Source organism: Anabrus simplex, chromosome 1 (assembly GCF_040414725.1).
Source record: "Anabrus simplex isolate iqAnaSimp1 chromosome 1, ASM4041472v1, whole genome shotgun sequence".
In the NCBI taxonomy this organism is placed as follows: Eukaryota; Metazoa; Arthropoda; class Insecta; order Orthoptera; family Tettigoniidae; genus Anabrus; species Anabrus simplex.
Genome location: NC_090265.1, coordinates 1,342,760,067 through 1,342,787,713, shown reverse-complemented (window position 1 = coordinate 1,342,787,713; position 27,647 = coordinate 1,342,760,067). Strand labels below are relative to the sequence as shown.

The 27,647-nt window shown below is 39.1% G+C and overlaps 1 protein-coding gene across 5 annotated transcripts in view; it reads right to left on the bottom strand.

The window, feature by feature from the left end:
• LOC136878797 (mitochondrial mRNA pseudouridine synthase RPUSD3) overlaps window positions 1-27,647 on the bottom strand; it is a 192,446-nt gene that overhangs the window by 6,594 nt on the left and 158,205 nt on the right. For all 5 annotated transcript variants that reach the window (XM_067152298.2, XM_067152288.2, XM_067152279.2 and 2 more), the window contains 2 exons: window positions 25,781-25,979; window positions 13,790-14,059 (listed from right to left, as the gene is read on the bottom strand). In XM_067152298.2, coding sequence (XP_067008399.2) covers window positions 13,790-14,059; window positions 25,781-25,979 — 469 coding nt within the window. The remainder of the gene's footprint in view (window positions 1-13,789; window positions 14,060-25,780; window positions 25,980-27,647) is intronic.

The window sequence follows — 27,647 nt, the reverse complement described above, 5'->3', positions numbered from 1 at the left end:
TTAGGAAAAATTATGTTACGCCAACTTTGAGTGCTAGTGTGTGTCAACTTCTGCGTGAAGGAGCTGGAACGATCGGTCCTGAGAGGTGATCTGCTTGTGTTCGAGCACCATTAAGACAGAAGAGAAGTACATGAAACACGACACGGATAGCAACCAAGATAGATCTGTAATTCACCTAGCAGACAATGATGAGGACGACGAATAGAGGTAAGGTAAATACTGCATTTGTTTCAAAAGTAGCTAAGTTTGCTGACTATTTTTTGTCTGAACTACATACTCCGACATTTATTATTATTATTATTATTATTATTATTATTATTATTTCTTAATCTGCTCACCCTCCAGGGTTGGTTTTCCCTCTGACTCAGCAAGGGATCCTACCTCTACCGCCTCAAGGGCAGTGTCCTGGAGCGTGAGACATTTGGTCAGGGGATACAACCGGGGAGAATGACCAGTACCTCGCCCGGGCGGCCTCACCTGCTATGCTGAACAAGGGCCTTGGTGGGGGATGGGAAGATTGGAAAGGATAGGCAAGGAAGAGGGAAGGAAGCAGCCGTGGCTGGAGGAGAAGAGGGAAAACCACTTCCAGGATGGCTGAAGTGGGAATCGAACCCACCTCTACTCAGTTGACCTCCCGATGAGTGGACCCCGTTTCAGCCCTCGGACCACTTTTCAAATTTCGTGGCAGAGCCGCGAATCGAACCCCGGCCTCCGGGGGTGGCAGCTAATCACACTAACCACTACACCACAGAGGCAGACAATTATTAGTATTATTATTATTATTATTATTATTATTATTATTATTATTATTATTATTATTATTACTACTATCCCAGTCCCTAGTTCGTGATTTTACTTTTCCTTTGCCAGGCGAGTTGGCCATGCGGTTAGGGGCGCGTAGCTGTGAGCTTGCATCGAGGAGATAATGGGTTCAAGCTCCACTGTCGGCAGCTCTGAAGATGGTTCACCGTGGTTTCCCATTTTCACACCAGGCAAATGCTGGGGAAGTACCTTAATTAAGGCCACGGGCACTTCCTTCCCACTCCTAGACCTTTCCTAGCTCATCGTCGCCATAACACCTATCTGTATCGGTGCGACATAAAACAAATTGTAAAAAATTGTTGCACTTTTCTTTTCTTTACTGAAAGCGATACACTGATATTAGCAGCATAAAATTAATATTTTAATAGGCCTACTTTGATATCAATTTAAGTTTAGTCTTTGTCGAGTTTATTTGCCAATTCCTTCTTCCTGTTTTATCTTTCTTTCTTTCTTTCTTTCAACATCTGCGACCACCGCATGGGTTAAGCATGAAACAAATTATTCTGTGATATTGGTTTGTGGCCAACGGCCGTAGCCGTGTTGAAACACCGGATCCCGTGAGATCTCCGAAGTTAAGCAACATTGGGCGTGGTCAGGAGTTGGATGGGTTGCCACGCGCTGTTGGTGGGGGGTAAGGGAATGGAGGAGCGGAAAGGCACTGGCGACCCTACCGCACGTAAACTCCGGCTCAGGAACACCTCTGCGGAGGTTCGGACCTGCCTTCGGGCAGAATAACCCTTACCTTACCATTGGTTTGTGCTGTGGTTCATGATCAGGTTTTTATATTTATATTTTGACTTTAGAATAAATTAAATGTTTACATGTTTAAATAATCAACGCAAAATATGACAACCTTGTGTTTGACAGCGCTCACTTGCCTTTTAAATGACACGCGCCCCTTGTGTCCAGAGGAAAGGAGGTGACTGTCAACCCTCATTACCACTAGGGCGGGCAGACTGACAACCCTCATTATTACCAGGGTGGTCCAAGTTTTGAGATCAGAAGATACCAAGTGGGTATGCGTTGAGCGTCAGAACTATACCACCTACAAGAGTTGCTGATGTAGACCGATTCACTCTGTAATGCACAAATTTTGCTCATGGTGCTACATTATTTTACAGGTATGCCACAGACATTTCAAAGTCAGTGATATTTTATGGGAAGTAACTGGTACTGGTCCTCAGGAAAAACTTGTAACTACTCCTCTTCCAAGACCATAACTGTCAGAGACTGCAATGCCTTATATCTTTCCCAAATTCCCATCATATTTATCGTCACATTCTGGCAGGTGAAGAGAAGAACCAGGCAAAAAAAGTAGAATAGAGAGAGAAGCAATAAACAGAGCTATTGAAGATAGTATTACCAAGCATATCTCATACACAGAATTTCAATCCACAATCTTACACAGCTGAAAACGACAATAAACAAGTTGTTACCTGATGGTTGTTGTACTGTGATGAAGGGAACGTAAGTAATTTTTCTGTACGCGGATACATCAAGGCAACCATACTGCATAGCATATGTAATCATGGAATAGGACATGGCCTTTATTCTAAACGGGTTTTATTAAAGTATAAAATATTTCAAATGTATATGTGGACAATATTACTAATACAAATGCGGTATATTCTTTACTTACAAAACTTCATTGCTGCATTACAGGGAATAAGTATAACAATGTGCAGAAAGATTCAAGAAATAAGTTAATTCTAGTCCTAGTTGGTGAACTGAACACCGAGAATGATGTCCCCACAGTTAATTTAATACTCACAGTTAAAACATGTCTTAGTTCATTAAGGAGTATGTTTGTGATTTTCTTGTTATTTGTTCAACTTTCTCTCTGATATCTCCTCATGTTTACAAATTTATGGCCGACCCCGTGGTGAATGGACATCATTCCTGTCTCTTACCCGAAGGCCCGGATTCGATTTCCGGCCAAGTCAGGGATTTTTACCTAGATCTGGGGACTGTTTCGAGGTCCACTCAGCCTACGTGATTACATTTGCGAGCTATCTGACAGTGAGATGGCGGCCCCGGTCTTGAAAGCCACGAATAACAGCCAAGAGGATTCGTCCTGCTGAACAAAAGACACCTCGTAATCTGCAGGCCTTCGGGATGAGCAGCGGTTACTAGGTTGGCCAAGGCCCTTCAGGGCTGTTGCGCCGTGCGGTTTTTACAAATTTATCAGACATAGTAGCCATTTCATTTTGTCACATGTCAATACTTTTAACAGAGTAGGCTCCAGTCTGAATGGTAGTCCAATATTAGGACAGAAACTTACATACTTTCTGGAATGCATTAAACATAAAGTTCAAGGTTTCAAACAGAATGACAAATTGGTAACATTGATGGTAGGTGCAATTCTCATTAAACAATACATGAACTTCAAGGGAGGAAACATTGTGGGCTCATGTGCAAATACTGCCAGTGATGCTACATCAGCCTAGATATTAGGCCTAAGCTAATATTATTCGTGCTAGTTTTCTTTTAATATCATGTAATGCCTATTTAAATTGAAATATGTTTGTAAATTCCTGTTGTGCTGTTAGCAATTTGGCCTAAGTAAGTTAACATTGTAAAATGTTGTCGTGTTTTACAACTGTTTGCTGTTTATCTTTAATGGCAGAGTCACTAAAATACGGTAATAACGACAGTATAATTCAATATCCTTTAAAATTTAAATGCTACTTGTTAGTAAATAAATTATTCCATTGGCAAGAAATATTAAAATCATGTCTGTGTTTGACCATGTTCCGTGTTTCTCTGCATTGCCATCACCTCCTTAGTGTGACGTCACCACACTGTTGTTAGGCCTTATTATCTAGGAGGTGTTGAATGAACTCCTTGTCCCAAGGCAATGGTCATCAGGCTGATAAGGCCCCAAACTCGCTTCATTACTTTACCTGCTACTTTTTAACCCTGAAAATAAATTTGAGTTACATGGCAAATTTTTCCTTACTCCACCAAAAAAAAATTTGCTATAAGTTTCACTACTATAATTTACTCCCAAAACAAAATAAAACAAACACCAACAATAATCAACACATGATGAAACCAATATAAACATCCACAAACATCTACAAGCTATACACAACTATACATTAGTTCTGAAGGCCACGCTTCAAATGTCTTACGGATAAGACGACTGTCCATTCTTAATCTTATCTTACATTAGAACAATATCATCATCACTGTGGAATCTATTTATCCAGGGTTATAACTCTATGTTGTCCGCCTCCGTAGTGTAATGGTTAGTGTTATTAGCTGCCGTCCTCGGGGGCCCATTGGGGTGTGCATGAAAAGAGCTGCACCACCTCAGGATGAGGACACGAGTTTACTTTTACTGTATGTTAAAACAAACCCAGTCACGTAACTATACACTGTTATTCAAATATTCAAACAACTTCACAATAAAAAAAGCAATTCCTGTGGTCTAGATCCAAGATAAATACCATGTCCAATCAATCAAGGAACGACAAGCGCTGAACACTTGGCCTACAATTTCTTCTAGCAACAGTCAGTTCTGTGCACAACACCACATTATCACCAGATTTCACATATAAAACACTACCTACAGTGCGCATTTCCTCGAAGGGGAATAATCCAGGGTATTACTTACAAAAGGAAACTATGTAGCGTCTTCCACCGACTGCTCACTGAGTAATGCTCTTGTCATGACTCCATAAAGGTACGGTAATGAATTGTAAAGAACTCGTACAGCAAAGATTTCATAATGGTGATCGTCATCAACAGTAACCGCAATGGTCATCACTCTGTAAATAACAGTCAACTCACTGCACACGCACATATGTATGTGTATATATACACTCCATAATAACTAATACCTCTGTTGCACTAGCACACATAAATACATAGGCTTCCTCCACGTGGTGTCATGCCTGCAAAAATCCACTAAAAGCGATGCTCCAACTGCAAACTCTTCAAGCGCCTCTTGGTCAATGCAACCTCATTCGAAATCGGAGCTTTCGGATTGGTTACCAAGCTGTTGATCCACAAATAGCAATCCTGCACGTTTATCCACACTGATGAATTACCATCTTCAGGATATGCTTCCCGCCGTATCCCCATGTTTCTAAACGATTTGTTGCAACACTTTTAACCAACTTCAACTGTCTATACTGATACAGTCACTGTTTCCCTCCAGTGCTCCAGTGCTACTCCATGAGCACAGACTCCTACCCAAACAGAAATTTATATAAAATATAATAAAGCACATATGCAATATTCCCTAACTAGAAATACTTCCTACAATATTATGTTTTTTTTTTCTTTTTACAATTCACTTTATGTCGCACCGACACAGAGAGGTCTTATGGCGACAATGGGATAGGAAAGCCTAGGAGTGGGAAGGAAGCAGCCGTGGTTTTAATTAAGGTACAGCTCCAGCATTTGCATGGTGTAAAAATGGGAAACCACAGCAAACCATCTTCAGGGATACCGACAGTGGGGTTCGAACCCACTATCTCCTGGATGCAAGCTCACAGCTATGCGCCCCTCTCCGCACGGCCAACTCGCCTGGTATATTATGTTCTTACATCTTAATTAAAAAAATTCACATGATATTCACTACTTTATATTACAAATTATTTTACAAAAATTTCCTAATCTATAGTTCTGTTTTTATGAGTTTCGACTTGACAGTTAGCTGGAAGTCAGCCGGTGGTGCCAAATTGCCACGAATACAAAAAGCTGATTTACGATACACAACATGAACAGAAATGTAAATACTGGAATATAAGTCCATAATCGGTTATTCTTTGTAGCAACACACATGATTCACGTAAGATCAATAATGCACAACACATTTAGGATAAGGCTACAAGATAAAAATATGCCAATGCTCAAACAGATAAACCATGAGAAAATTAAATTAAATTTCTACTCACCATGTAGAAGATCTCGCGTTGTTGTTAGATTCAGTTTCCCGTAACGAAGGAAATAATCCTACAAAGCAAATATACCACTCATTTCTCTGTCACTATCGGTATTGTCATCGTCTGTTGAGGTTTCACTCTCGCTTGACCCTAAAGAGATAATAAAGTCTTCAACATCATCGTCTGAACTACTTTATGCCCGTTCCTTCTGGCTATCCACCACATAAACTGGGTACTGTGGCTTGTTTTGTTTCAAGAGATGCATAAGATCCCCCTTTCCCATGTCATCGCAAACCGAAATATTGTGGTCCTTCAACCACTTAATCAACTCATTCTTTCTAGCCGCCATTGTTGGTGCATTGTCAAGAATGACTCTCTAACATTACAAACAATTTCCCGGGCCCGGCTCCATAGTGGAGTACCTCGTCTGAAGGGCTTTCTTCACTTGGGAGCTTCATCCTTAAACGTAGGCATCGACATGACAGAACATCAAATTCACACACGGGCCTAAAATTAACCTACTATATAACTACCGCACGAAATGTTAAACTAAGCTACTATATAAAATAGATCACCTGTTACACACTATTTACTACAATATAACGTGCTATACTACTAAAAATTCTAAACAATACATTTATAAACTCTACACGGCGAAATATAAACGAACAACAACCTAGAATAAAGACACACAAAGACCGCAAAAAGAACTGAGCACAATACAACACACAGCTGATAGCACATGGTTACAGTAAACAACAAACACTGCTAACCGCAACTGGAGTTTAATGCGCTCTATCGGAGCGATCGGCTGTTGATTAATTCACTTACCCTCCGCCAAAAGGCAGCGCTCAAACGTCAAGTCGAAACTCATAATAACTGAACTATAAAATTGGGGATTGTACTTTTGTACGGTTATATATACCTTCCCTTGATTTGAGATAATTGGCACGCTGACAATTGAGCAAATCACAGTTAAAACAGGCATGTCTGACAGCTCAGGCTAGTCAGACAAAAAGAAAAATATATAGAAAACATTACTACCGTTCCCTGTGACACACTACTCATCATCTTACATAATGCTTTACATTATGGATGTTATAGGTGCCAATGGCTTTACTCTGATCATCAACGATTTCCACCACATAAGGACCTTCATACAATAGAAAAAAAAACTTATGGAATTCTTTCTGTTCTGTAGACGATGGATGAAAGACCTTCAGAAGGATCTCCTCCCCTACCTGAAGACTAACCTTTTCCCGCTGCTGTTTTTTTCCCAGTCACCTGCCTAACATGCATTCGTGTTCGTCAATCGGATGTTCACTTTCAGAGGAATCTTCTCCACAGAGGACAGACATACCATGCTTGTCAAATCACACAAAAGCTCTCTTCCCATTCCTTCACACACAGACTGTCATTAAAACGCACTTATATTTCACATTCAAAACGATCCTCCACTTCTGAAAACATACCATACTCCTACATTTTACATCAATACTATTCCACACATCATTGAAATCATTCATACTACTTTCAACATCAGATTATTCCACTAAACATATGTTTGAATCAACTTTCTGTTTCCTCATTCACACTGCCACTCTCACTTTCCTTGAACTTTCTCCACACCCCCAAATAATCTCCAACACAATCACTCTTCATAAAATCTTCTAACCCTGAATCACCACAATATTTACCGTCCCTCCAACAAATCCTATTACAAACCTCTTCACACACAACAGTGACGGTTTTGGTCCAGTCAACGCCATCCAACCTCAATCTTATTCACACAACTCTTCTCAAATATTTCCTCACTAACATTCTTTCTCTTTAAAATCACTACTATCATTAACCACAAGATCCTCATCATTACCACTAAATTCCCCCACAATTACTCCATTTTCCATACCTTTCATCTTAGGTCCCACTTGCACATCATCCATGTCATTAACACTGTTGCTCTCAACCCTCTAAACGGAAGTTTCATTAATGTCAAAATCATCACTACTCTGACAGATTATCAACGTAACATTAATCTCCTGACTTACATAACATCCACATTGTCATATATCTTCCTCAAAGACTCCTTCCCCACCAAATAACCTTCACCTCCTTCACGAAAAACTTCATTAAAAATGTCTGCAACTTCCCCACGACCATTAACTACCACAGTGATATCCCCATCAACACTAGCACATAGTAGGTTCTCCAACAAATAATTCTTAATTTCTTCACACCCCTTACGCCCAAAATCTCTTTGACCATCAATTTCCCTTCCTACATTATCAATTGCTTTTCCAATGCTACTACCCTAATCATTAATTACCATATTCTGCTTACCAAATGCCTCCCGTACTGATGCAAGTGTGTAATGGACTAGTATAACTTGGAAACAATTCTCTAAACCCATGGGTAAATAGTGAACATACCAAGATCGATTAGTAGGTGGTGTTATTATTATGACATGTGAGGAGTGGCTATATACGCCGGTAGTTGTTTATGTCTATTATTATTATTATTATTATTATTATTATCATCATCATCATCATCATCATCATCTATGCAGTTATGTTGGACAGGTTGTCAGTTGAGACTTTATTTGGTATAAATCATGGTCGTATCATTTATTATTGGTGTGTTGCATGATCTGTCTTGTGTATCAGCACATGTGAGGTTATGTCACAATACTTCTGCTGTATGTTTATTAATACAACTTTATTTAATGTAAGAACACGTAATTAATAGTATATCATTTATTATTACCTGTAAACATGATGTATAAATCCGATGTAATGTTGTGCAACACAGTGTAAGTGTCTAGAACAACACACCTTTGTCTGATGTCACTCGAGTTTTACATAATGTTCTATTAATTTGTATATATGTTATTGGAGACTCGAGAAGATACGAGAAAGTATGTTGTGTCATACTTTTCTGGAAGCCTGGCCAAGCAAGGTATATGAAAGGACAGTCTTGGTCGAGTTGTTAGTGAGAGTCGTCAGTCGAGTTAAGTATGTGAACCCATGTTGTGGTTTTGCCACATGTGATCTTATTACATGTAACAAGCTTTAACAGCTTCATTTCAAGTAATACTAATCCTGTATTGACTATAATCATTGTATTGTATTGAATAGGTGGACAACTTGGTTATAATATTTAAGTTTATTTTGAATATTTACTATATGTGATCTTGTCAAGTGTTCCGTAGTTGGTTGATATGCTAAAGTTACAGTTGCAGTTCAAAATGGTGGTTCATTTGATGTGCAACTATTAATGTGTATATAATTTGTAAATAAAACAGTGTACACAATAGACAGCACCTCGTGTGTGCATCATTGGAATACAATAAGTAGAAAATGAAAGTGATACTGGAAAATATGTCCGTAAAACAACTTCAAGGCAAACTCACAAAACAAAATCTTCTGATGAACGGCAGTAAGAGGTCATTGAAGACACGGCTAATAGAAGACCTCATTAAAAACAATGAAGATCCCGAAAGGTTCTTCATCGAGGTGGACGAACAACCGGACTCGTCATTGGAAGATGAAGTAAATATGAACAAATTTTGAAGGTAGATGACAAGATTTCTCCAGCTAATACAGTTTTAACCAGACAAATATCTCAAGTGTACATGCAGGTTTACAAAATAGAACAGTGCCTAAAATCAAAAATTTCAACCGTAGATGATAAAATTACCCGGATTAATTCCCACATTAGCAATGTCACCAACCAATTAACGCAGCAGATATCGGACATCAGGTCAAAACTGGGGCAGGTTGAGCAAATCAAAAGTAGGGTAAACCAGTTGGAAAGGGACGTATCAAACCTCAAGGAGGAGGTGGAAATCCTGATGATAATGATGCTTGTTGTTTAAAGGGGCCTAACATCTAGGTCATCGATCCCTAATGGTACAAAATGAGACAAAATGTAATGACAAATTAAAAGTACCCATCCACTGACCAGAATTCAAAATGTGAGGAGGAAGAATGAATGGATGGATAAGAATTTAAAAAAACAATTAGTGGATCTGACCCGCAGTGCCTCACATTCACAGAAACTGACATAAAACAATAGTATTACTGTTCAAGGGACTGCTTCTAAAGCACAATACTGAATCTATGATGCTTGCAGTCTAAAGGGGTCTAAAATCCAAGTCATCGGCCCCTCATAATGGTATTTATTGCTAGGAAAGTAGAACAATGGTATTTGCCATGGTGCGGTACTAACCAAAAGTAGCGTAAAATTGTGGTAGTCCACACATTATGGTACTACTCACAAGTAATGCAATTCGCACATGTAATACAGACCTATAGTGTTTCACACATTGCGGCACCATTTACAGGCAGCGCAAACCTATGTGTTCATCACATAAGTGTAGATTTTCCAAACCACAGGAACTCGTACTATCCTGTGCTGTTCCTAATATAGTGGGTACTAATCATAGGCAAGCCAGAACCATGGTGTTGGTCATATAGTGGTACTAATCACAGGTACTGTAAAAGGAAGATAGGAAACTTAAAAGGCTCCACCTTTTCAATACAATAAATGTTATAGTTTATTTACAACATATTTACAACAATATATGTTGTAAAAAAATAAATAAATATATGTTGTAAATAAACTATAACATTTATTATATTGAAAAGGTGGACCCTTTTAAGTTTCCTATCTTCCATTCTCAGTTCAATACGGACAAATATGAAATTCTCAGATTTAAATGGTACTGTAAAAGCCGACAGTGCACTCTAAGTGGGGGGCTGACCGCACGGTGCTGCTGTGTGCCACTAACGTAGTGGTACTACGCCCAAGTAAAAGCGACCCGGGGTGTTTCCCATGTGGCGGTACTAATCACATGTAGTTTCATGGTTCTAATACAATCATCCCTTGGTTGCCCCTTTTAGTTGCCTCTTACGACAGGCAGGGGATACCATGGGTGTATTATTCGTTTGTGTCCTCCACCTGCAGGGGGTAGGTGGAAATCCATGTTTCTGAAATTAAACAACAGGTTGAGGGAAGAATATCTGCTATTGAGGGAATTTTGAGAGCTGTATTTCTGCTATTGAAGGAAAGTTAGAAAACTGCAGGTATAGCTATCACACTGTAGAATGCGTGTAAGTCACTGGTTGTGGGCCAATTCCATGAATATTTAATTTTCCCACCTGTGTCGTCTCCTCCCTTTGTTGCAATGGAATTCAGAGTTATCTCTGGTTTACCTGTCTTTCCATCAATGGTTCTAGAGTTGTGCATAGTGGAAAGTAGCAAAAATGCCTTGATTTTTCTTTGGTACATAACATTAACCTCATATCATTCAGGAACACAAGAGACGACTGAGGCAAAAATTCTAGTGGAATCTTGTATTTGCTATTTTTCTCAATGTAGCTAAGCAAATAATTGTTTTTTAACAAGAAGACAGCTAAGGAGTAGCTGGTGTACTAACTGGCCATCGTAACATTTCTTTTGGGGCCTTCAATGTGAATAACAACCCATCCTACAACATCACTGGGAGAACTGGAAACATCATAATAGTTCTGTAGGTTGTTTCCACTTCCAATGTTGCTTGTGAAAAATGTTTTAGCATCTGCTAAAAAAACACTTTATCGTGTCCTTTTCTTGTTTGGTAGGGATGTGTCAAACAAAAAAACCACCATGGAAGGCTTGCAACGTTTTGTCCACTGTTATAAATTCATGCACACTCAAAGTGTTCTTACAGTACATCACTTAGTTACCTCGTATTTGCCTTACTACGGCTAATTTATCACTCTTCTTTCTCACCTTATGCTCTGTCATCCAAACAGGTAAATCATAAAAGAATCAGAAATCATTTGTAGCACATCACAGCTCTTATGACATCCATGCCTGTACCATCTTTTGTCTAAATTTCAATGACATAAGTGTGGTTTGAAATCTTGGTCCCAATGACATAGAGCAATCCCAATAAATGCCATTTTTTCCACACCTTGTAGTTTCTTTAGCATCCCTGCCTCTGGAATATTATATAGACTGAATATACAAGTTTGTTTATCTTATTAGTTCCTCAACCATTTCCCCAGACCAAGTATTTTCACAATAGCCTCTGCTTCACTTGTGACACCTCTAGCAACATGTTTAGGGCCAGAAATTATATTTACAATATTATCTTGTTTTGTTTTCATGGTCACATCAGCATATTTTATTCAATTTACATTTTCCATCCCTCCCAGTGAAGGTCAACTGTTCAGAGTTAACATCTGAACTGTGTTCTTATCAGAACGTGAATCGTAGTATCTTTAAGTGATTCTTCTTCTTCTTCTTCTTCTTCTTCTTCTTCTTCTTCTTCTTCTTCTTCTTCTTCTTCTTCTTCTTCTTCTTCTTCTTCTTCTTCTTCTTCTTCTTCCTCAGCCATCAGTTTTGTTGTCTGGTATGGTGCTGAACTCTGGATTCTTGCTGCATGTCCAGTCAACATTGCTGTGGGTCAACTTTGAACTTGCCTTGCACCAAATGGCAATCACCTGTTGCCATTTCTCAATGGGCACAGAATTTTTGCATCCATCTCTTGGCAAAGACCAGAACAAAATATATCTTCCATCGAAGTCTGTCTCATTTATGGCTGTGATGGTATGGAATCTGCTGGGGTATGGATGGAGTTCAATAATGACAATAATGACATTCAGTGCATCTGGATGTTATCTAAGATGCACTCATACGGATGGTCATGCTTGAATATGACTAATATATTGTTATTTATTTTTTATGAGCTTCGGAGACACTGAGGTACCGAAATTTTGTCCCGCAGGAGTTCTTTTACATGCCAGTAAATTTACCAACACAAGGCTAACATATTTGAGCACCTTCAAATACCACCAGACTGAGCCAGGATCAAACCTGCCAACTTGATATCAGAAGGCCACCACACTACTGTCCAAGCTTCTCAGCCCAGTGAACAATATCACTTTCTGGCCCAGTAATGAAGTAGTGGCAAACTATTTCACTCGCCATTGTGTCTTGTATGCCTCAATTATGGCATCACCATTGATTAGAACCACATAACATTTGATGGTGTTATTTGAGGATCCAACCAACCTCTGGGATGAATACTGAAAAGACAGGCAGACATACAGAACAACAACAACCTGATTAATATGTGTTATATTACACTGTATTTAAGAATGAAATAAAAAGTGAAGGAAATATTACTCAATCTTTATTTTATTTTACTGCTGCTCACTTGGGAGATATAACACAACTTATCACTATGCTAGCTGAAGCAAGAATGAAAGGATAGCTACAAACTCGTACTTGTAAGACAATAATGAAACGTTTTAAGGAGATGTTATCTGACATCAGCACAATATATAGGCGCACCTGATCAAGGGTTAAATCCTGTATTAATGTCCAAGTTAATGTTATTGTCAGGACAGAAATAACAAAACCAATTTGATCGATGTAAACCAGCTGTGTTTAAAAAAATAAAATTATATGACATTGTGCAAAGTATGCTTGTGACAAAGTGGGATGTCACATCTATATCCAGAATAGGTCAAAATTTAAACAATTTCAACAAAAACAGTATAACTAATTGCAATTAAATTTAAAGATGGCATAGAAGACTACAATTATGAATATGATAATTGCTAAAAAAAATAGTAGAATTCTAAAATTCTTAACAAAATGTAAAAAAGCAGAAGTAATGACAATAAACTGATAACAAATAATAAAAAGTTCACATAAAATCGTAACAGCTACACAGTGTAAGTGTTAAGACATTCAAAACAGTCATAAAACAATAAAAAATACAGAGCAAATAAAGTGATACAGTTTCTAATCAAAGCTGTTTGAACATCCTTCACCTGCACCTTTCAAGTACCTTACCGTAATCGAGAATATGAAACAGAAGCAGAAACTCAAGACACAAAATGTATTACCTACACATTGAGAACAAGAAATAGACAATAACCAAGTCACAAAAAGAGTTTTATTTGTTAACCTGAATAAATTTATTTGATAAATGAACACAAAGTAAATAATTTAAGAAATCAACAAGCACACTTTAAAAAGGAACCCTTGAGATACAAGTGCCACTTATAGCTGATTACCTGTGACTGTTTTGCTGTATCACTGAAGGGGCTGACACTTAATGGCACCCCAAGAACATTTCGAACCCGTGAGCCATAGAGATTGTCTCCAAGAATAGGACTTAAAAGATAAGCCATGTAAACTCTCAAAAAGTGCCACTTATTCAGCGAAGGTTGCAACTCAACCAAACTTGCAAGATGAGACTGTTGTAATGTCATATGTTTAACTGTTATGGGGAAAACTTCCTTTCGAGAAACAGCATTACGGCTCCACTCATTCATAATTACTGGCTGAAAAACCAAATAAATAAAAGTATTTTTCATTATTATTACTACTACTGAATCATACATAGAACAGTGAAATATCATTACAGCAAAAGTATACATGCTCAGTCAGAGAGACTCAGCAGTCTAAATATATATATATATATTCTGTATGAAAGGGAGAGAGAGAGAGAGAGAGAGTGATGGGCAGGGTGGGAGGATCGGGGGAAGTGCGCACACACAATCCTTTCATAAATACCTGTGCTTTGCAGTGTTTCATACATACATCAGTATACATCCTCATTAAAGATTGTGCCTTTCAGTGTTCAGTCTGCAAGCATCTGCAAATTTCCTAAATGCCTCCACAATCCTCTATTTGTAACTATCTCTCTGCCCTTGTTTAATTTCATACCTAGTATCATTAAATCATTAGAAACTGAGTCTAACCATTGTCATCTTCGTCTCCCTCTACTTCTCTTATACTCCATGACCGAATCCATTATTCTCCTAGATAACCTATCCTCCTCCATTCACCTCACATGATGCCATCACTGGAGCTAATTTGTGTGTACACATCACATACACAAATACAGTTGAAACTGTTTATTGCAACATCGTTTTTAATGGCATAGAGGATATAACGGCGAAATCTAACGGTCCTGTCTAAATCCCATATATTAAAAATGTATTAAAAATGTTACTTAGTATGGCATCGCTTATTAAGGCATATTATATTGTATCACATTTTTGGAGAAATGTATCAACTATAATGTCCAATGATGATTTTTGTTTGTTACATATTTGGGTATCGCTGACAAGAATGTAAAGCTTATTTTTAAACTCTTGTTAACAGTAGTTTTAGATTTCAAATTTGCCTGTCTGTTAAATAATCAAGGCAAGCATCGCTGTAAAAATGTTGCAAAATAAAGGGAAAGTGTTTAATATTGAAGAAAAGTGACACATAATATGCCAATTATAAAATAAGGAAGGAAACTTCAGTGTTGGGTAAGAACTGGGTATATCATACTCAACAATTTCTAAAATTTGGAAACAAAGAGAGAACATATAATTTATTAACTAAGACTGTGTGCGAAATTATTGATCAATTTACATTGTTGCTACTTCTTTCCTCACTATTTTGCATTTTGCTGACATACTATGGCTGTATTGCAAATACAGTACATTTTTCACATATGTTTTTTTGAAATTTTAACCCTTTTGCTCTCAGGCTATTTTCACCAGTCAGGCCCAAAACACTCAGACATTTTTCATGATTATGCATGTCAAAATGTTAAAAAAAAAAAAATGCCGTATAAAGAAATTCCCAGATACAAAATTGAAAAAAAATCACGATAGTATACTATTCAATGTAGTTTTAGGAAAAAAATATCCCAAAATTGTTCATGGCAATTTTTTACTACCAAAAAATTGAAAATTGGAAGAAATATAACAAAAATAAAAATTGATTTCAAATACTAAAAAAGTAATCTGTTCTTTAGTGATACTGTTGATAAGTCATTCTGAAAAGGAGAGCATTTAATTCTGTATAACACGATATAATTTTGTTTTTTTTGTATTCTTATTTGTCCACCTCTGTGGTGTAGTGGTTAGTGTGATTAGCTGCCACCCCCGGAGGCCCGGGTTTGATTCTCTGCTCTGCCACGAAATTTGAAAAGTGGTACGAGGGCTGGAACGGGGTCCACTCAGCCTCGGGAGATCAACTGAGTAAAGGTGGGTTCGATTCCCACCTCAGCCATCCTGGGAGTGGTTTTCCATGGTTTCCCACTTCTCCTCCAGGCAAATGCCGGGATGGTACATAACTTAAGGCCACGGCCACTTCCTTCCCTCTTCCTTGTCTATCCCTTCCAATCTTCCCACCCCCCACCATGGCCCCGGTTCAGCATAGCAGGTGAGGCCGCCTGGGCGAGATACTGGTCATTCTCCCCAACTGTATCCCCTGACCCAATGTCTCATGCTCCAGGACACTGCCCTTGAGGCAGTAGAGGTGGGATCCCTCACCGAGTCCGAGGGAAAAATCGACCCTGCACGGTAAGCAGATTAAGAAAGTGTTCTTATTTATAGCACATGACGTGAAGAACTGTACACGTACCCTCCGGAGTCCGCATTTATGTTTTGGAAAACATTCTCCTATCATCATTATCTGTAAAATCCAAATCTCTCTTCTTCCTTTTCTGCTGCTTTTCCCACACCTGCGGGATCTTGGCTGTTTTATGGCCGGATGCCCTCCTGATGCCAACCCTATATGAAGGGATGTAATCACTATCACGTGTTTCTGTGGTGGTTGGTAGTGTAGTATGTTGGGACAAACACAAACACCCAGTACAGGGGTCATAAGAATTAATCATAGGCAATTACATTCCCCGACCCGGCTGGGAATCGAACCCGGGATCCTCTGAATCGAAGGCCTCAACGGTGACCATTCAGCCAATGATTTAGACTAAAATCTGAATCATTACTGGCTATAAAGTCACTGTCATCGTCTAAAGCATATAAATATCCAAGACTTCGGAATTATTTAACCTAGAACTAGGCCCAGCCATTTAAAAATAAATTAGGCCTACTCGTGGCACGAAAATTGAATAACACGAAATGTTAAATTAAACTTCATTTGAGGACACCAATAAATGTTGAATATAAACAAAATATAACAAACAATAAATTACTATTAAAATGGAAACAATACAATGAAGGAAAACACATATTTTGAAGCTTAAAGAAGACTATACTCGTAACCAGCACATTTCAACTCACCATGCAGTAGACATTTGCTGTTTGATAACTTATTGAAACAGATTAGCTTAATGTCTCTATCTCTTGAGAAAAGCTTAAGCTAAATCCAAAAGCTACTATTGCTGTCTTTTCCTGACATCTGGTAGTCAATTAAGGTACTAATACAGCCATCCGAACACACAGCTCATATGATATAGATGTTGATTCCCATAGGGAATCTGAAATATTTGTTCCGAATGAGCAAATTTATAATACCAATATTAATGGTCCGTTATTGGACATTATAAATTTTCCAGCTAACTCATTCCTGGTTGCCAGCGTTTTGCCCCCGTGTGCTAGGCTGGGCTCATCAGTTGGTACCTAGCACTCCTACCAAGACACTGGCTAGTGCATACAGTGAATACCCTATGGGAATCAACATCTATATCATCTGATGGCCAAGCAGGCATCAATTTTTGATAATGAGACAATGTCTCTCATAGTGCATTGGCACTGCCGGTGGCTACAATTATCCTATGCAGTGGCCTCCACGGTGTGCACTAGCCAGCGTCTTGGTAGGTGTGCTAGGTACCAACTGATGAGCCCATCCTAGCACACAGGGACGAAACGCTGGCAACCAGGAATGAGTTAGCTGGAAAATTTATAATGTCCAATAACGGACCATTAATATTGGTATTATAGAGCCTATAGATCGGCACGCTGAGTGTTTTAAGCAATACCACTCGAGCCGATAGATCAGCTCACTGAGCGTATAAGAGTTAACTTTATTCTGTTAATGAACCATGTAAGTGTGCAGCCTAAACTTTACAAATACGTCATTTTTAGCAACATCAAACAAATGATTTGTGCGACTATCACCTATAACAACCATTAATTGGGGGTCCCTTTGGAGTCGTTATAACTGGTTTCGACTGTACATAAATTGAATTCATTCTTAACTTAGCATTTACTTCCTCATTCTGAGTACCCTCTTGCCATTGTTCCCAACTGTTTGTACCAGCGAACATTCTCGCTACTTTAATGTTTTTTTTTTTTTACTTGAATTAATATCCTGAGTCCACCCAGCTTTCACTCCCATACAGCAAAGTTCGTTTGAAAAGAGACAGGTTAAAGATAGTCTCATCTGAGATGTTTACAGTATACTACTGATTGCAACTACGAGTTCACTGCATTATCTTACTTACTATACTACCACCTAGGAGAACACATATACATGTTCCAGTTTTGTATTCCCAACCTGACATTCAATTCTCTTAGGTTTCTCCCCTACTGACATCTTGGAAAGGCTAATTTTCATATCATACTCATTGCATCTATTTTGAAGTTTCAAGACATTAGATTACAAGCTTTCAACACAGTCTGCCATCAAGATCAAGTCAATGGCATAGGCCAAACTGTTTACATTTCCACCCCTAAATGAATCCATCCCTGTCACTTTATACCTTTCAGTAGATGACCCTTGTAAACTATGAACAAAGTTGAAAGATTACAGCCTTGTCCAACCCCTGTAAATACACTGAACCAAGAATACATTTTACCATCAATTCTCAGTGCGGCCAAATTGTCAACAGAACTGCCTTCAATTGCTTTTAATAATCCATTCTTAATATGGCTGACCGTTTTCCTCAGTACTGTCATACGCCTTCTCTAGATCTATGAAACATAAACTGTCTATTCCTCTCAAAGCATTTTTGGTTCCCTTCCATTTATTCTCTCTGATTAGTGTCATATACAGGATGGTTGCCTAGCTGTTGTAGTTCCCCTTAAAACAATAATAACCACCACTACACTGATTTTCATCCACCTTACTCTAAACCACTGACTGCACCTCTCCTTCCGTCCAATTCGTTGGCTGAATGGTCAGCGTACTGGCCGTCTGTTCAGAGGGTACCGGGTTCAGTTCCCAGCCGGGTCGGGGATTTTAACTTTCATTGGTTAATTCCAATGGTTCAGGGGCTGGGTGTTTGTGCTGTCCTCAACATCCCTGCAACTCACACACCACACATGACACTATCCTCCATTACAATAACACGCAGCTACCTACACATGGCAGATGCCGCCCACCCTCATCGGAGGGTCTGCCTTACAAGGGCTGCACCTGGCAAGAAATAGCCATACGAAATTAATTACCTTCCCTTCCAAACTGCCAATGAATATCTTGCCTGGTATTGTGATCAATGAAATACCTCAATAGTTGTTGCCTTCCTGCTCCCTTGCTTACAGATAGGTGCAATTACTGCTTTCGTCCAATCAGACGGTAGCTTACTAACATTTCATGCTAATCCTATTACTTTATAGCCCAGCTCCTCTTTTACACTTTTCAAGGAATACTGGTGTAAAGGGGAAAGGGGGGAGTGTAAATAGTGAGAAACAACTTATATATGTAAAAACGCGCTGGAAAAGGACGTAAACATTACACAAATGCATATTATTAACTCATAGAGTAATTTATCAATCCTGTTACAGAACTTCAAACAAATTAACTATTGACACTTTGTTATTCCGCTCATTCACCGACCACGAGAAGGTCACCAGTATGTAGTTTGAATATTGTGTAATACAGTATGTTATTTTAATCTGGTTATCTTTCTTACAATGACTATAGAATTACCTAACAAGCAACACATTTTCTCTTCTTTCTCTGGATGAAATATTTTAATTACTATAATTGTACCACTTTACAACATAAACACACACTTATTCCATATGGAAAGCTACGCAATTGCTGCTTCCCACTGAAATAGTCCAGAACTGATCTCTGTCTACACTTCTTATTTCTAATGTCCTATATTTGCTTTTCAAGTTCATAAAGGTTATGTAAATTATACCCCCCCACCTACAGATGACAAATATTTATGTAAAGTGTCAACTACTGCACTTGCCTCGGCAACGGTAGGCATCACTACAGTGTGCTCATCTTCTTCTTCAATGTCACTGGTGGGAGACTCAACTGGTTTGCCTACACAACCAACTCCTCCACACTTCTTTCCTATGCAGTAATCACAGAATCATCCACCTGAAGAAAGTCCTCAGTAGTGCAGTTTAACTACAGTATTCTCCATATATCTCCATACCCCTGTGGGTGGGGCGGCAGAATAACACACACGGTATCCGCTGCCTGGTGTAAGAGGCGAATAAAAGTGGTCCCAGGGGCTCTTAACTTTTTTTTTTTTTTTTGCTAGGGGCTTTACGTCGCACCGACACAGATAGGTCTTATGGCGACGATGGGATAGGAAACGCCTAGGAGTTGGAAGGAAGCGGCCGTGGCCTTAATTAAGGTACAGCCCCAGCATTTGCCTGGTGTGAAAATGGGAAACCACGGAAAACCATCTTCAGGGCTGCCGATAGTGGGATTCGAACCTACTATCTCCCGGATGCAAGCTCACAGCCGCGCGCCTCTACACGCACGGCCAACTCGCCCGGTGGCTCTTAACTTGGGGGAGTGGGAGGGGGAGGGGGGAGGCGTCGTCGTCGTCGTGGTCGTGGTGGGATGGCGACCACAGGGCCCTCAGCTGAGTCCTAACATTGCTTTCACTTACTTGTGCCAGGCTCCTCAATTTCATCTATCCTATCTGACTTTCCTTGATCAACTATTGTTCTGTTCCTACTCCAAAGGTATTAGGTTCCCAAGGCCTAGGAAGTCTTTCATTTTCGTGCCTTCGTGACCCTTGTCTTTCATTGGTCGAAGTGTCGGAACAGTTCCATTTTCTCTCTGGTTAGTGTTATATAGAGGATGGTTGCCTAGTTGTACTTCCTCTTAAAACAATAATCACCTTAATGGCTCATGGTGTGGGTTACTGTAGTCACATACTAGTTCGTGAACCATGGGTAACGGCTAAGTGCTTAGTAAGTGGTCCCAAGAGTTGGGATAACAGTTGCTACGGAATGGGATTGGGCATCTCAGACATTTCTGAGTCATGGCCCTCCTTGTGCTCAGACGGCTAGGACTATACAATCCAAAATTTATCCCTAACCTGTTAGAGGAGAGATTCTCACTAGGACTGTGTGTAAGCAGGGTGGCATCCTGCTTCATGAATTTACCAAGCTCAGAAGAACATTTTAAGCAAGGCTTGGACCTAAGGGAGTAATGGAGTCGCACTCCCATTTGACAGGCGAGGGACTCATTGGAAATAACTAGGCAAATGAAATGGAATTCGATCGGGAGCTATCCATATTAATGGGGCTTATGGAAGAAAGAAAATAAAACTGGCTGAGTCAGCAAAGAGGATGCATCTGGATATGCTAGGAGTAAATGATATTTGGGTAAGGGGAGATAACAAGGAAGACAGGAGATTATAAAGTGTACTTGGCAGGTAAGAAAAAAGGGAAGGGCAGAGTATGGGGTAGGACTGTTTATCAAGAATACTATTGCATGCAACATAGCTTCTGTTAGGCACACAAATGAGTGGATGAAGTGGGTAGATTTGGCAGTTGAAGGAATTAGGACGAGAATTGTCACAGTGTATTCACCATGTGAAGGCGCAGATGAGGATAAAGTTGACAAGTTTTATGAAGCATTGAGTGACATAGTAGTCAGGGTCAACAGCAAGGATAGTATAGTGCTAACGGGTGATTTCAATGCAAGGAGTTGGAAAGAGAACTGAAGGATACGAAAGGCTGATTGGTAAATGTGGGGAAATTATGGAAGCTAATGGGAATGTGAAGCGTTTGCTGGACTTCTGTGCTAGTATGGGTTTAGCAGTTACGAATACATTCTTCAATACATTCACCGCTACACATGGGAGGGTAGGGGAACCGGATCCATAATAAACTATATCTTAACCGATTTTGAAATGGGGAAATCTGTTAGGAATGTATGGGTTTTCTGGGGATTTTTTTATGATATAGACCACTATCTGATCTGTAGTGAACTAAGTACCTCTAGACTTAGGGTAGAGAAAGTGAAATCTGTCTGCAAACGAATAAGGGTAGAAAATCTCCAGGACAAGGAAATTAGAAGTACGCGGATATGATTAGTGAGAAGTTCCGAAAAGTGGACACTAAGCAGGTTCAGGATATAGAAAGAAAGAGAATGGGTGGCATAAAAGGATTCTGTAGTAGAAACAGCAAGGGAATGCCTAGGAACAACTGTGAGTAAAGATGGGAAAAAGTGAACATCTTGAGGAATGATGAAGTGAGAGCAGCTTGTAAACATAAAAAGATGGCTCATTGGAAATGGCTCCAAACAAGGGCTGATGCAGACAGGGAATTGTACATAGATGAAAGAACAAATAGTTGTTGAATCCAAAAAGAAGGCATGGGAAGATTTTGGTAATAACCTCGAAAGGCTACATCAAGCAGCATGGAAACCTTTCTGGACAGTAATAAAGAATCTTAGGAAGGGAGGGAAAAAGGAAATGAACAGTGTTTTGGGTAATTCAGGTGAACTCATAATAGATCGATGGGAATCACTGGACAGGTGGAGGGAATATTTTGAAAATCTTCTCAATGTAAAAGGAAATTTTCCCGGTGTTGTCGCAAACAACCGAGCTCATGGGAAGGAGGAAACCAATGTTGGTGAAATTATGCTTGAAAAAGTGGAAAAGGTGGTAAATAAACTCCATTGTCATAAAGCAGCAGGAATAGATGAATCAAACCTGAAATTGTGAAGTATAGTGGGAAGGCAGGGATGGTCCGACTCATTGGCTGAATGGTCAGTGTTGAGGCCTTCGGTTCAGAGGGTCCCGGGTTTGATTCCACAGCCGGGTTGGAGATTTTAATCGTCTCTGATTAATTCTTCTGGCCCGGTGACTGGGTGTTTGTGTTTGTCCCAACACTTTCCCCTTCATATTCACACAACACACTACACTACCAACCACCACAGAAACACGCAATAGAGATTACATCGCTCCACATAGTGTTGGAGTCAGGAAGAGCATTCGGCCGTAAACAGGGCCAAATCCACATGTGTTACACAGTTCGCACCCGCGACCGCACAGGTGTGGGAAAAGCGGTAGGAAAAGATGAGGAAGAAGAGTGGGAAAGCAGGGATGAAATGGCTTCATAGAGTAATAAGATTAGCATCGAGTGTTGGTAAGGTACCTTCAGATTGGATAAAAGCAGTAATTGCACCTATCTATAAGCAAGGGAACCGGAAGGATTGCAACAACTATTGAGGTATATCATAGATTAGTACACCAGGCAAAGTATTCACTGGCATCTTGGAAGAGAGGGTGCGATCAGTGGTTGGTTGAGAGGAAGTTGGATGAAAACCAGTGTGGTTTCAGACCACAGAAGTGCTGTCAGGATCAGATTTTCAGTATGCGCCAGGTAATTGAAAAAAGGCTATGAGAGGAATAGACAGTTATGTTTCGTAGATCTAGAGAAAACATATGACAGGGTACTGAGGGAAAAGATGTTCGCCGTACTTAGAGAATATGGGATTATGTGTAGATTATTAAAATCAATCAAAGACATTTATGTTTGACAATTCGGCTGCAGTGAGAATTGATAGTAGAATGAGTTCTTCGTTCAGGGTACTTACAGGGGTTAGACAAGGCTGTAGTCTTTCACCTTTGTTGTTCGTAGTTTACATGGACCATCTGCTGAAAGGTATAAAGTGGCATGGAGGAATTCAGGTAAGTGGAAATGTGTAAGCAGACCGGCCTTGCTGATGACTTGGTCTTAATGGCAGATTGTGCCAAAAGCCTGCAGTCTAATATTTTGGAACTTGAAAATAGGTGCAATGAAAATGGTATGCCCTTCGAAGACTAAATTTATCTATTAAAGAAACCATTTAAAATAGTTTATGCTGGACTTTCCATTCTGCAATTGAAATTGTACATTGTACAAGGAAGGAAATTAATTACAAGATAAGATCGGATTGTTAGTCCGAACTTTTCATGGATTTGTGGGCCATTAAATATCCATGAAGAGATGGACACACTCAAAATCATGTTCGAGGGTAATGGTTACAACGATGTACAGATTCATAGAGCCCTGCATCCCAGAGGGACAACTGAGCAAAGCTCAGAGAAAGAAGTAGTGAAGGGAACTACCTACCGGCCTTACATTCACAAGACCACAGACTGAAGTTCCAAGGCCCTCTGCAAGCACAATATAAAAACCATGATTGGCACAGTCACCAAAATTGCTCATAGTTTAGGTAAAAGCAAGGACAAATTGTCCCCACTATCACACCCTGGGGTGTAAAAAAATTCCCTATACTTGCAGCAAGGTATGCATTGGCCAAACATGCTGGTCCATTGGGACTTGCATCATGGAACACTGAAGAAATATCCATCTCAACCAGCCAGACAAGTCAGCAATAGCTGAGCATGCCCTGTCGTTGGGCCATGATGTCGTGTTCCAAGATGTTCGAGCTCTTACCCACACGAAACACTACAGGTCTAGGATTATGCGGGAAACTGTGGAAACACATAAAAATCCCAACAATTTCGACAGGGACACTGGCTAATCAATTTAGTAATATGTGGTTGCCAGCTATTAAGGAATTGTGTAGGTAGTTCTCTTCCCTGACCTTTCTATAATGTTATTTCATTCCGGTGTTTTCCAAATTCATACATTTGTTATCACCAGAGGGTTCATTCCAAGCTAGGTGTTATGTGTCATACTTTGATACGTGTGTACACCGGTTATGTCCCCACTCCCACACTGTCTAGATCATTATTCATTCTCTGGTTTTCTCCACACACTTTCTTTTCATTCTTTGGCTCTGTTCTATTCTATCCTGGTATTTTTCATTGCATTTTATTTTATTAGTTTCTATTTATTTCCTCTACCACATTCGTCCCAGATTCATCTATGTCCCCTATGTTACTTCTCACACACATATCTGGTGATGAATGAGCATATCACTACAGCTCCAACGGTAATGAAATCTTAAATTCATAAAATGTAGAAGTCTTCCTTGTGAATAGTCGATATTTTCTTCTCAAGATGTGGAGCAAAGTTCTCCGAGAAATGTAAAGAGTTTTACCTTGTTTTCTTGACAAGATGTAAGCCCAAAAGCCCACATCATGTCTACAATATTTATGTATTTAACAAAATTAGTAACTTGTTGCTGCAGTTAAAAATGGACCGTGATGTACCGAAGGCATCAACTGCAATGAAACTTGTTTGAATGATCAATTAAGACATCAGAACATTAATGCATGCCTACTGTTATTACTTAGGCTGCCCACAGCATACCAACATGAGTGATTCTGAACATGAATCAAGCAATTACTTCGTTTGCGCTAATAAGCATGCACGTTTATACCTAGGAGACCAACATTTCGTGCTATAAAATATATTAGCCTCCATTATAAATGATACAGAAGAATTACAACTCTAATATCTTGATACATTCATACACTGTATATGTTAGTAAAACAGGTTTCTAAAGTGCAAAATTCTGTTCGTGTTGTCAATATCTCATTTTCAGTACAAAGTGTTTTATGTAACTTTAAAACAGAACTATCGGTATATTTCTACAATGCATACACAAGGTCATTCTATGTCATCATCAGCTAAATGCGCCAAGCCTTCCAGCTAAGTTTTAGAAATTAATTATACCACTACAATCGATCTTATGGCAAAATAATTAAGCCATTTAACTTAGGATATTGATTATTCATCCAAACTTCACTGAAATATCCTTGTCAGTAGTGTTATCCAAGGTTGAGATTACTTTCCAGTTCCTCTAACCAGCCCTACATTGATTATTCATCCAACTTTCACTGAAATACCCTTGTCAGCAGTGTTATCTAAGGTTGAGAGTACTGTCCAGTCCCTCTAACCAGTCTTACATTCATGGCATTGTTGGGTATCGAAACCAGGCCAGCCAGGTGGATTTCTATGCTAATTCACAAACCACAACAGTGGACCAGTATGTGATATTTGGGGGAAAACACAAATATACCATATAAAAACTTCAAAAAATCTATTCCATTAAATCTTTATACTGGAGTGGGGAGGGGGTTATGTGTATAATTCACAAGAATTATACCCAGGTCTGACCTGAAAGATCAGAATTTAGGAGAAATTGTACTGAACCTGTTTGCCTCCATCAAGTGGATTTGTTTCCAACTTGAGACCAACTTTCTGTGACAATGCAGGTGGCTTGGGGGAACCCAGAACCACTGCCAGATAAGAGTTAGATAAATACTGCTGATGTTTTGATTTCTTCATACACTTTTGCACTCTGGATGTGACTTCTTCTCTGGCAGATAATATTGTAATGCCACTGGTAAACCTAAAATTAAAAAAAAAAACATAACTGAAAAATGATTCATAATGCACACTCATAGGTTTCTTAAATCAATGACAACAAGCCAGGTAAAATATTCTGACAGTTTGGAAACCAATCATCACAGAATACGAGTGGACATCTAATATTTATGCCTTTACTGGTGAGACGTAGTGTTTGCAGTGCAGTCTTCTAGTGTGGGATTGAACAAATTATTTCTTTCACTGATCTGTCTCAAGTGTTATCCTTGGCTTTGACAACATGAAAGCGACAGAGGTATGAGCCATTGATTGTGCAGAGTCGCTATTTTGAATGGTGTGAAACTTTGTTCAAAGGGTCTGTTTGTGTGTGCATGGACTCTGTAGACTGAGATGTAATAGCAACTCTGGTTCAGAGACAAAAGCAATAAGAAACCATCTCACTCCTCATTTCCCAAAAAACACCTCTTCAGTAATGCCTAGGCCACCTATGACAGCTTGATGACAGAGCTGCTGAGGTTCCAACCAGCCTTCGGGCTGAATACTCAACCTACCTACCTACCTACCTACCTACACACATACATACGTCCGATATGTATTACAAGTTATAGCCCTTCTTATGGTCAGGTGGCTAGAATAACAAAATTTACCATTAACTTTGTACCTCATCATATGCATATCCTTAAGTTTGTAGGTTCCATTCCCAGGCTAGTCCAGATGGTAAGTCACACAAGATTTACCTCAGGGTTATGGTAATTCAATGCAAACAGGTTTATAATTATTTAAATTTTGGAATTAGTAAATTTCGAACATTATGGTTAACTAAATATAAATAAAACAATATACCTGGATAAGTGTTCATTTCATGATCACACAAATATTCCGAAATCCACAAGTCCAAGAAATAAAATTCACTCTGAATCATCAATATGCAAGAATGGCAGTCGTTGATTAACTATTTCCAAATTCAGTTATTATCATAATGTTAAAAGTTTCCTTATTTGATATCATAAAAACATCGCGTCAATCACAAATAACGTTGGCCAAAAATAAACAATCCACAATCACTAAGCATAAACATTAATTCAATCAGCAATATATATAATTAAATCCGCAATAGAATTTAGATCACTACCGTCAATTTATTTCATATGACTGAAATCTCTTGCTTGTATAATGAAATAATATATTTAAATATATGACAGAAAGAAATCGGCAATTATAATAGTGTCCACTGACTTAAATAATTAAATTATTCCATCACCCGAGGAAAGAAATTACGAATATTCACATTGGATAGTGGGTGAGTAAAATTGTATATTTATAATATAACATTTCAGTGCTCTATAAACTACCAAAATTTTCACTAAAACTTCCAAAATATTTACGTACAATCTACCAATCTTTTATTTGTAGACCTGGCAACATTGAGCAGGAAGGAAGTGGCCGTGGCCATAATTAAGGTTCAACCCCAGTATTTGCCTGACGCAAAAATGGGAAATGATGGACAACCATCTTCATGGCTGCCAACTTGAGGTTCGAAGCTACTCTCTCTCGAATGCAAGCTGACAGCTACATGACCAAAACTGTGCAGCCACTCGCTCGGTAATTACAAAAATACACTTGACATGCGATGCATTGTCATGCAAATTTAATTCTTGGACTATGGATGCTCTGTAAGGTTTCAATTTTTGAA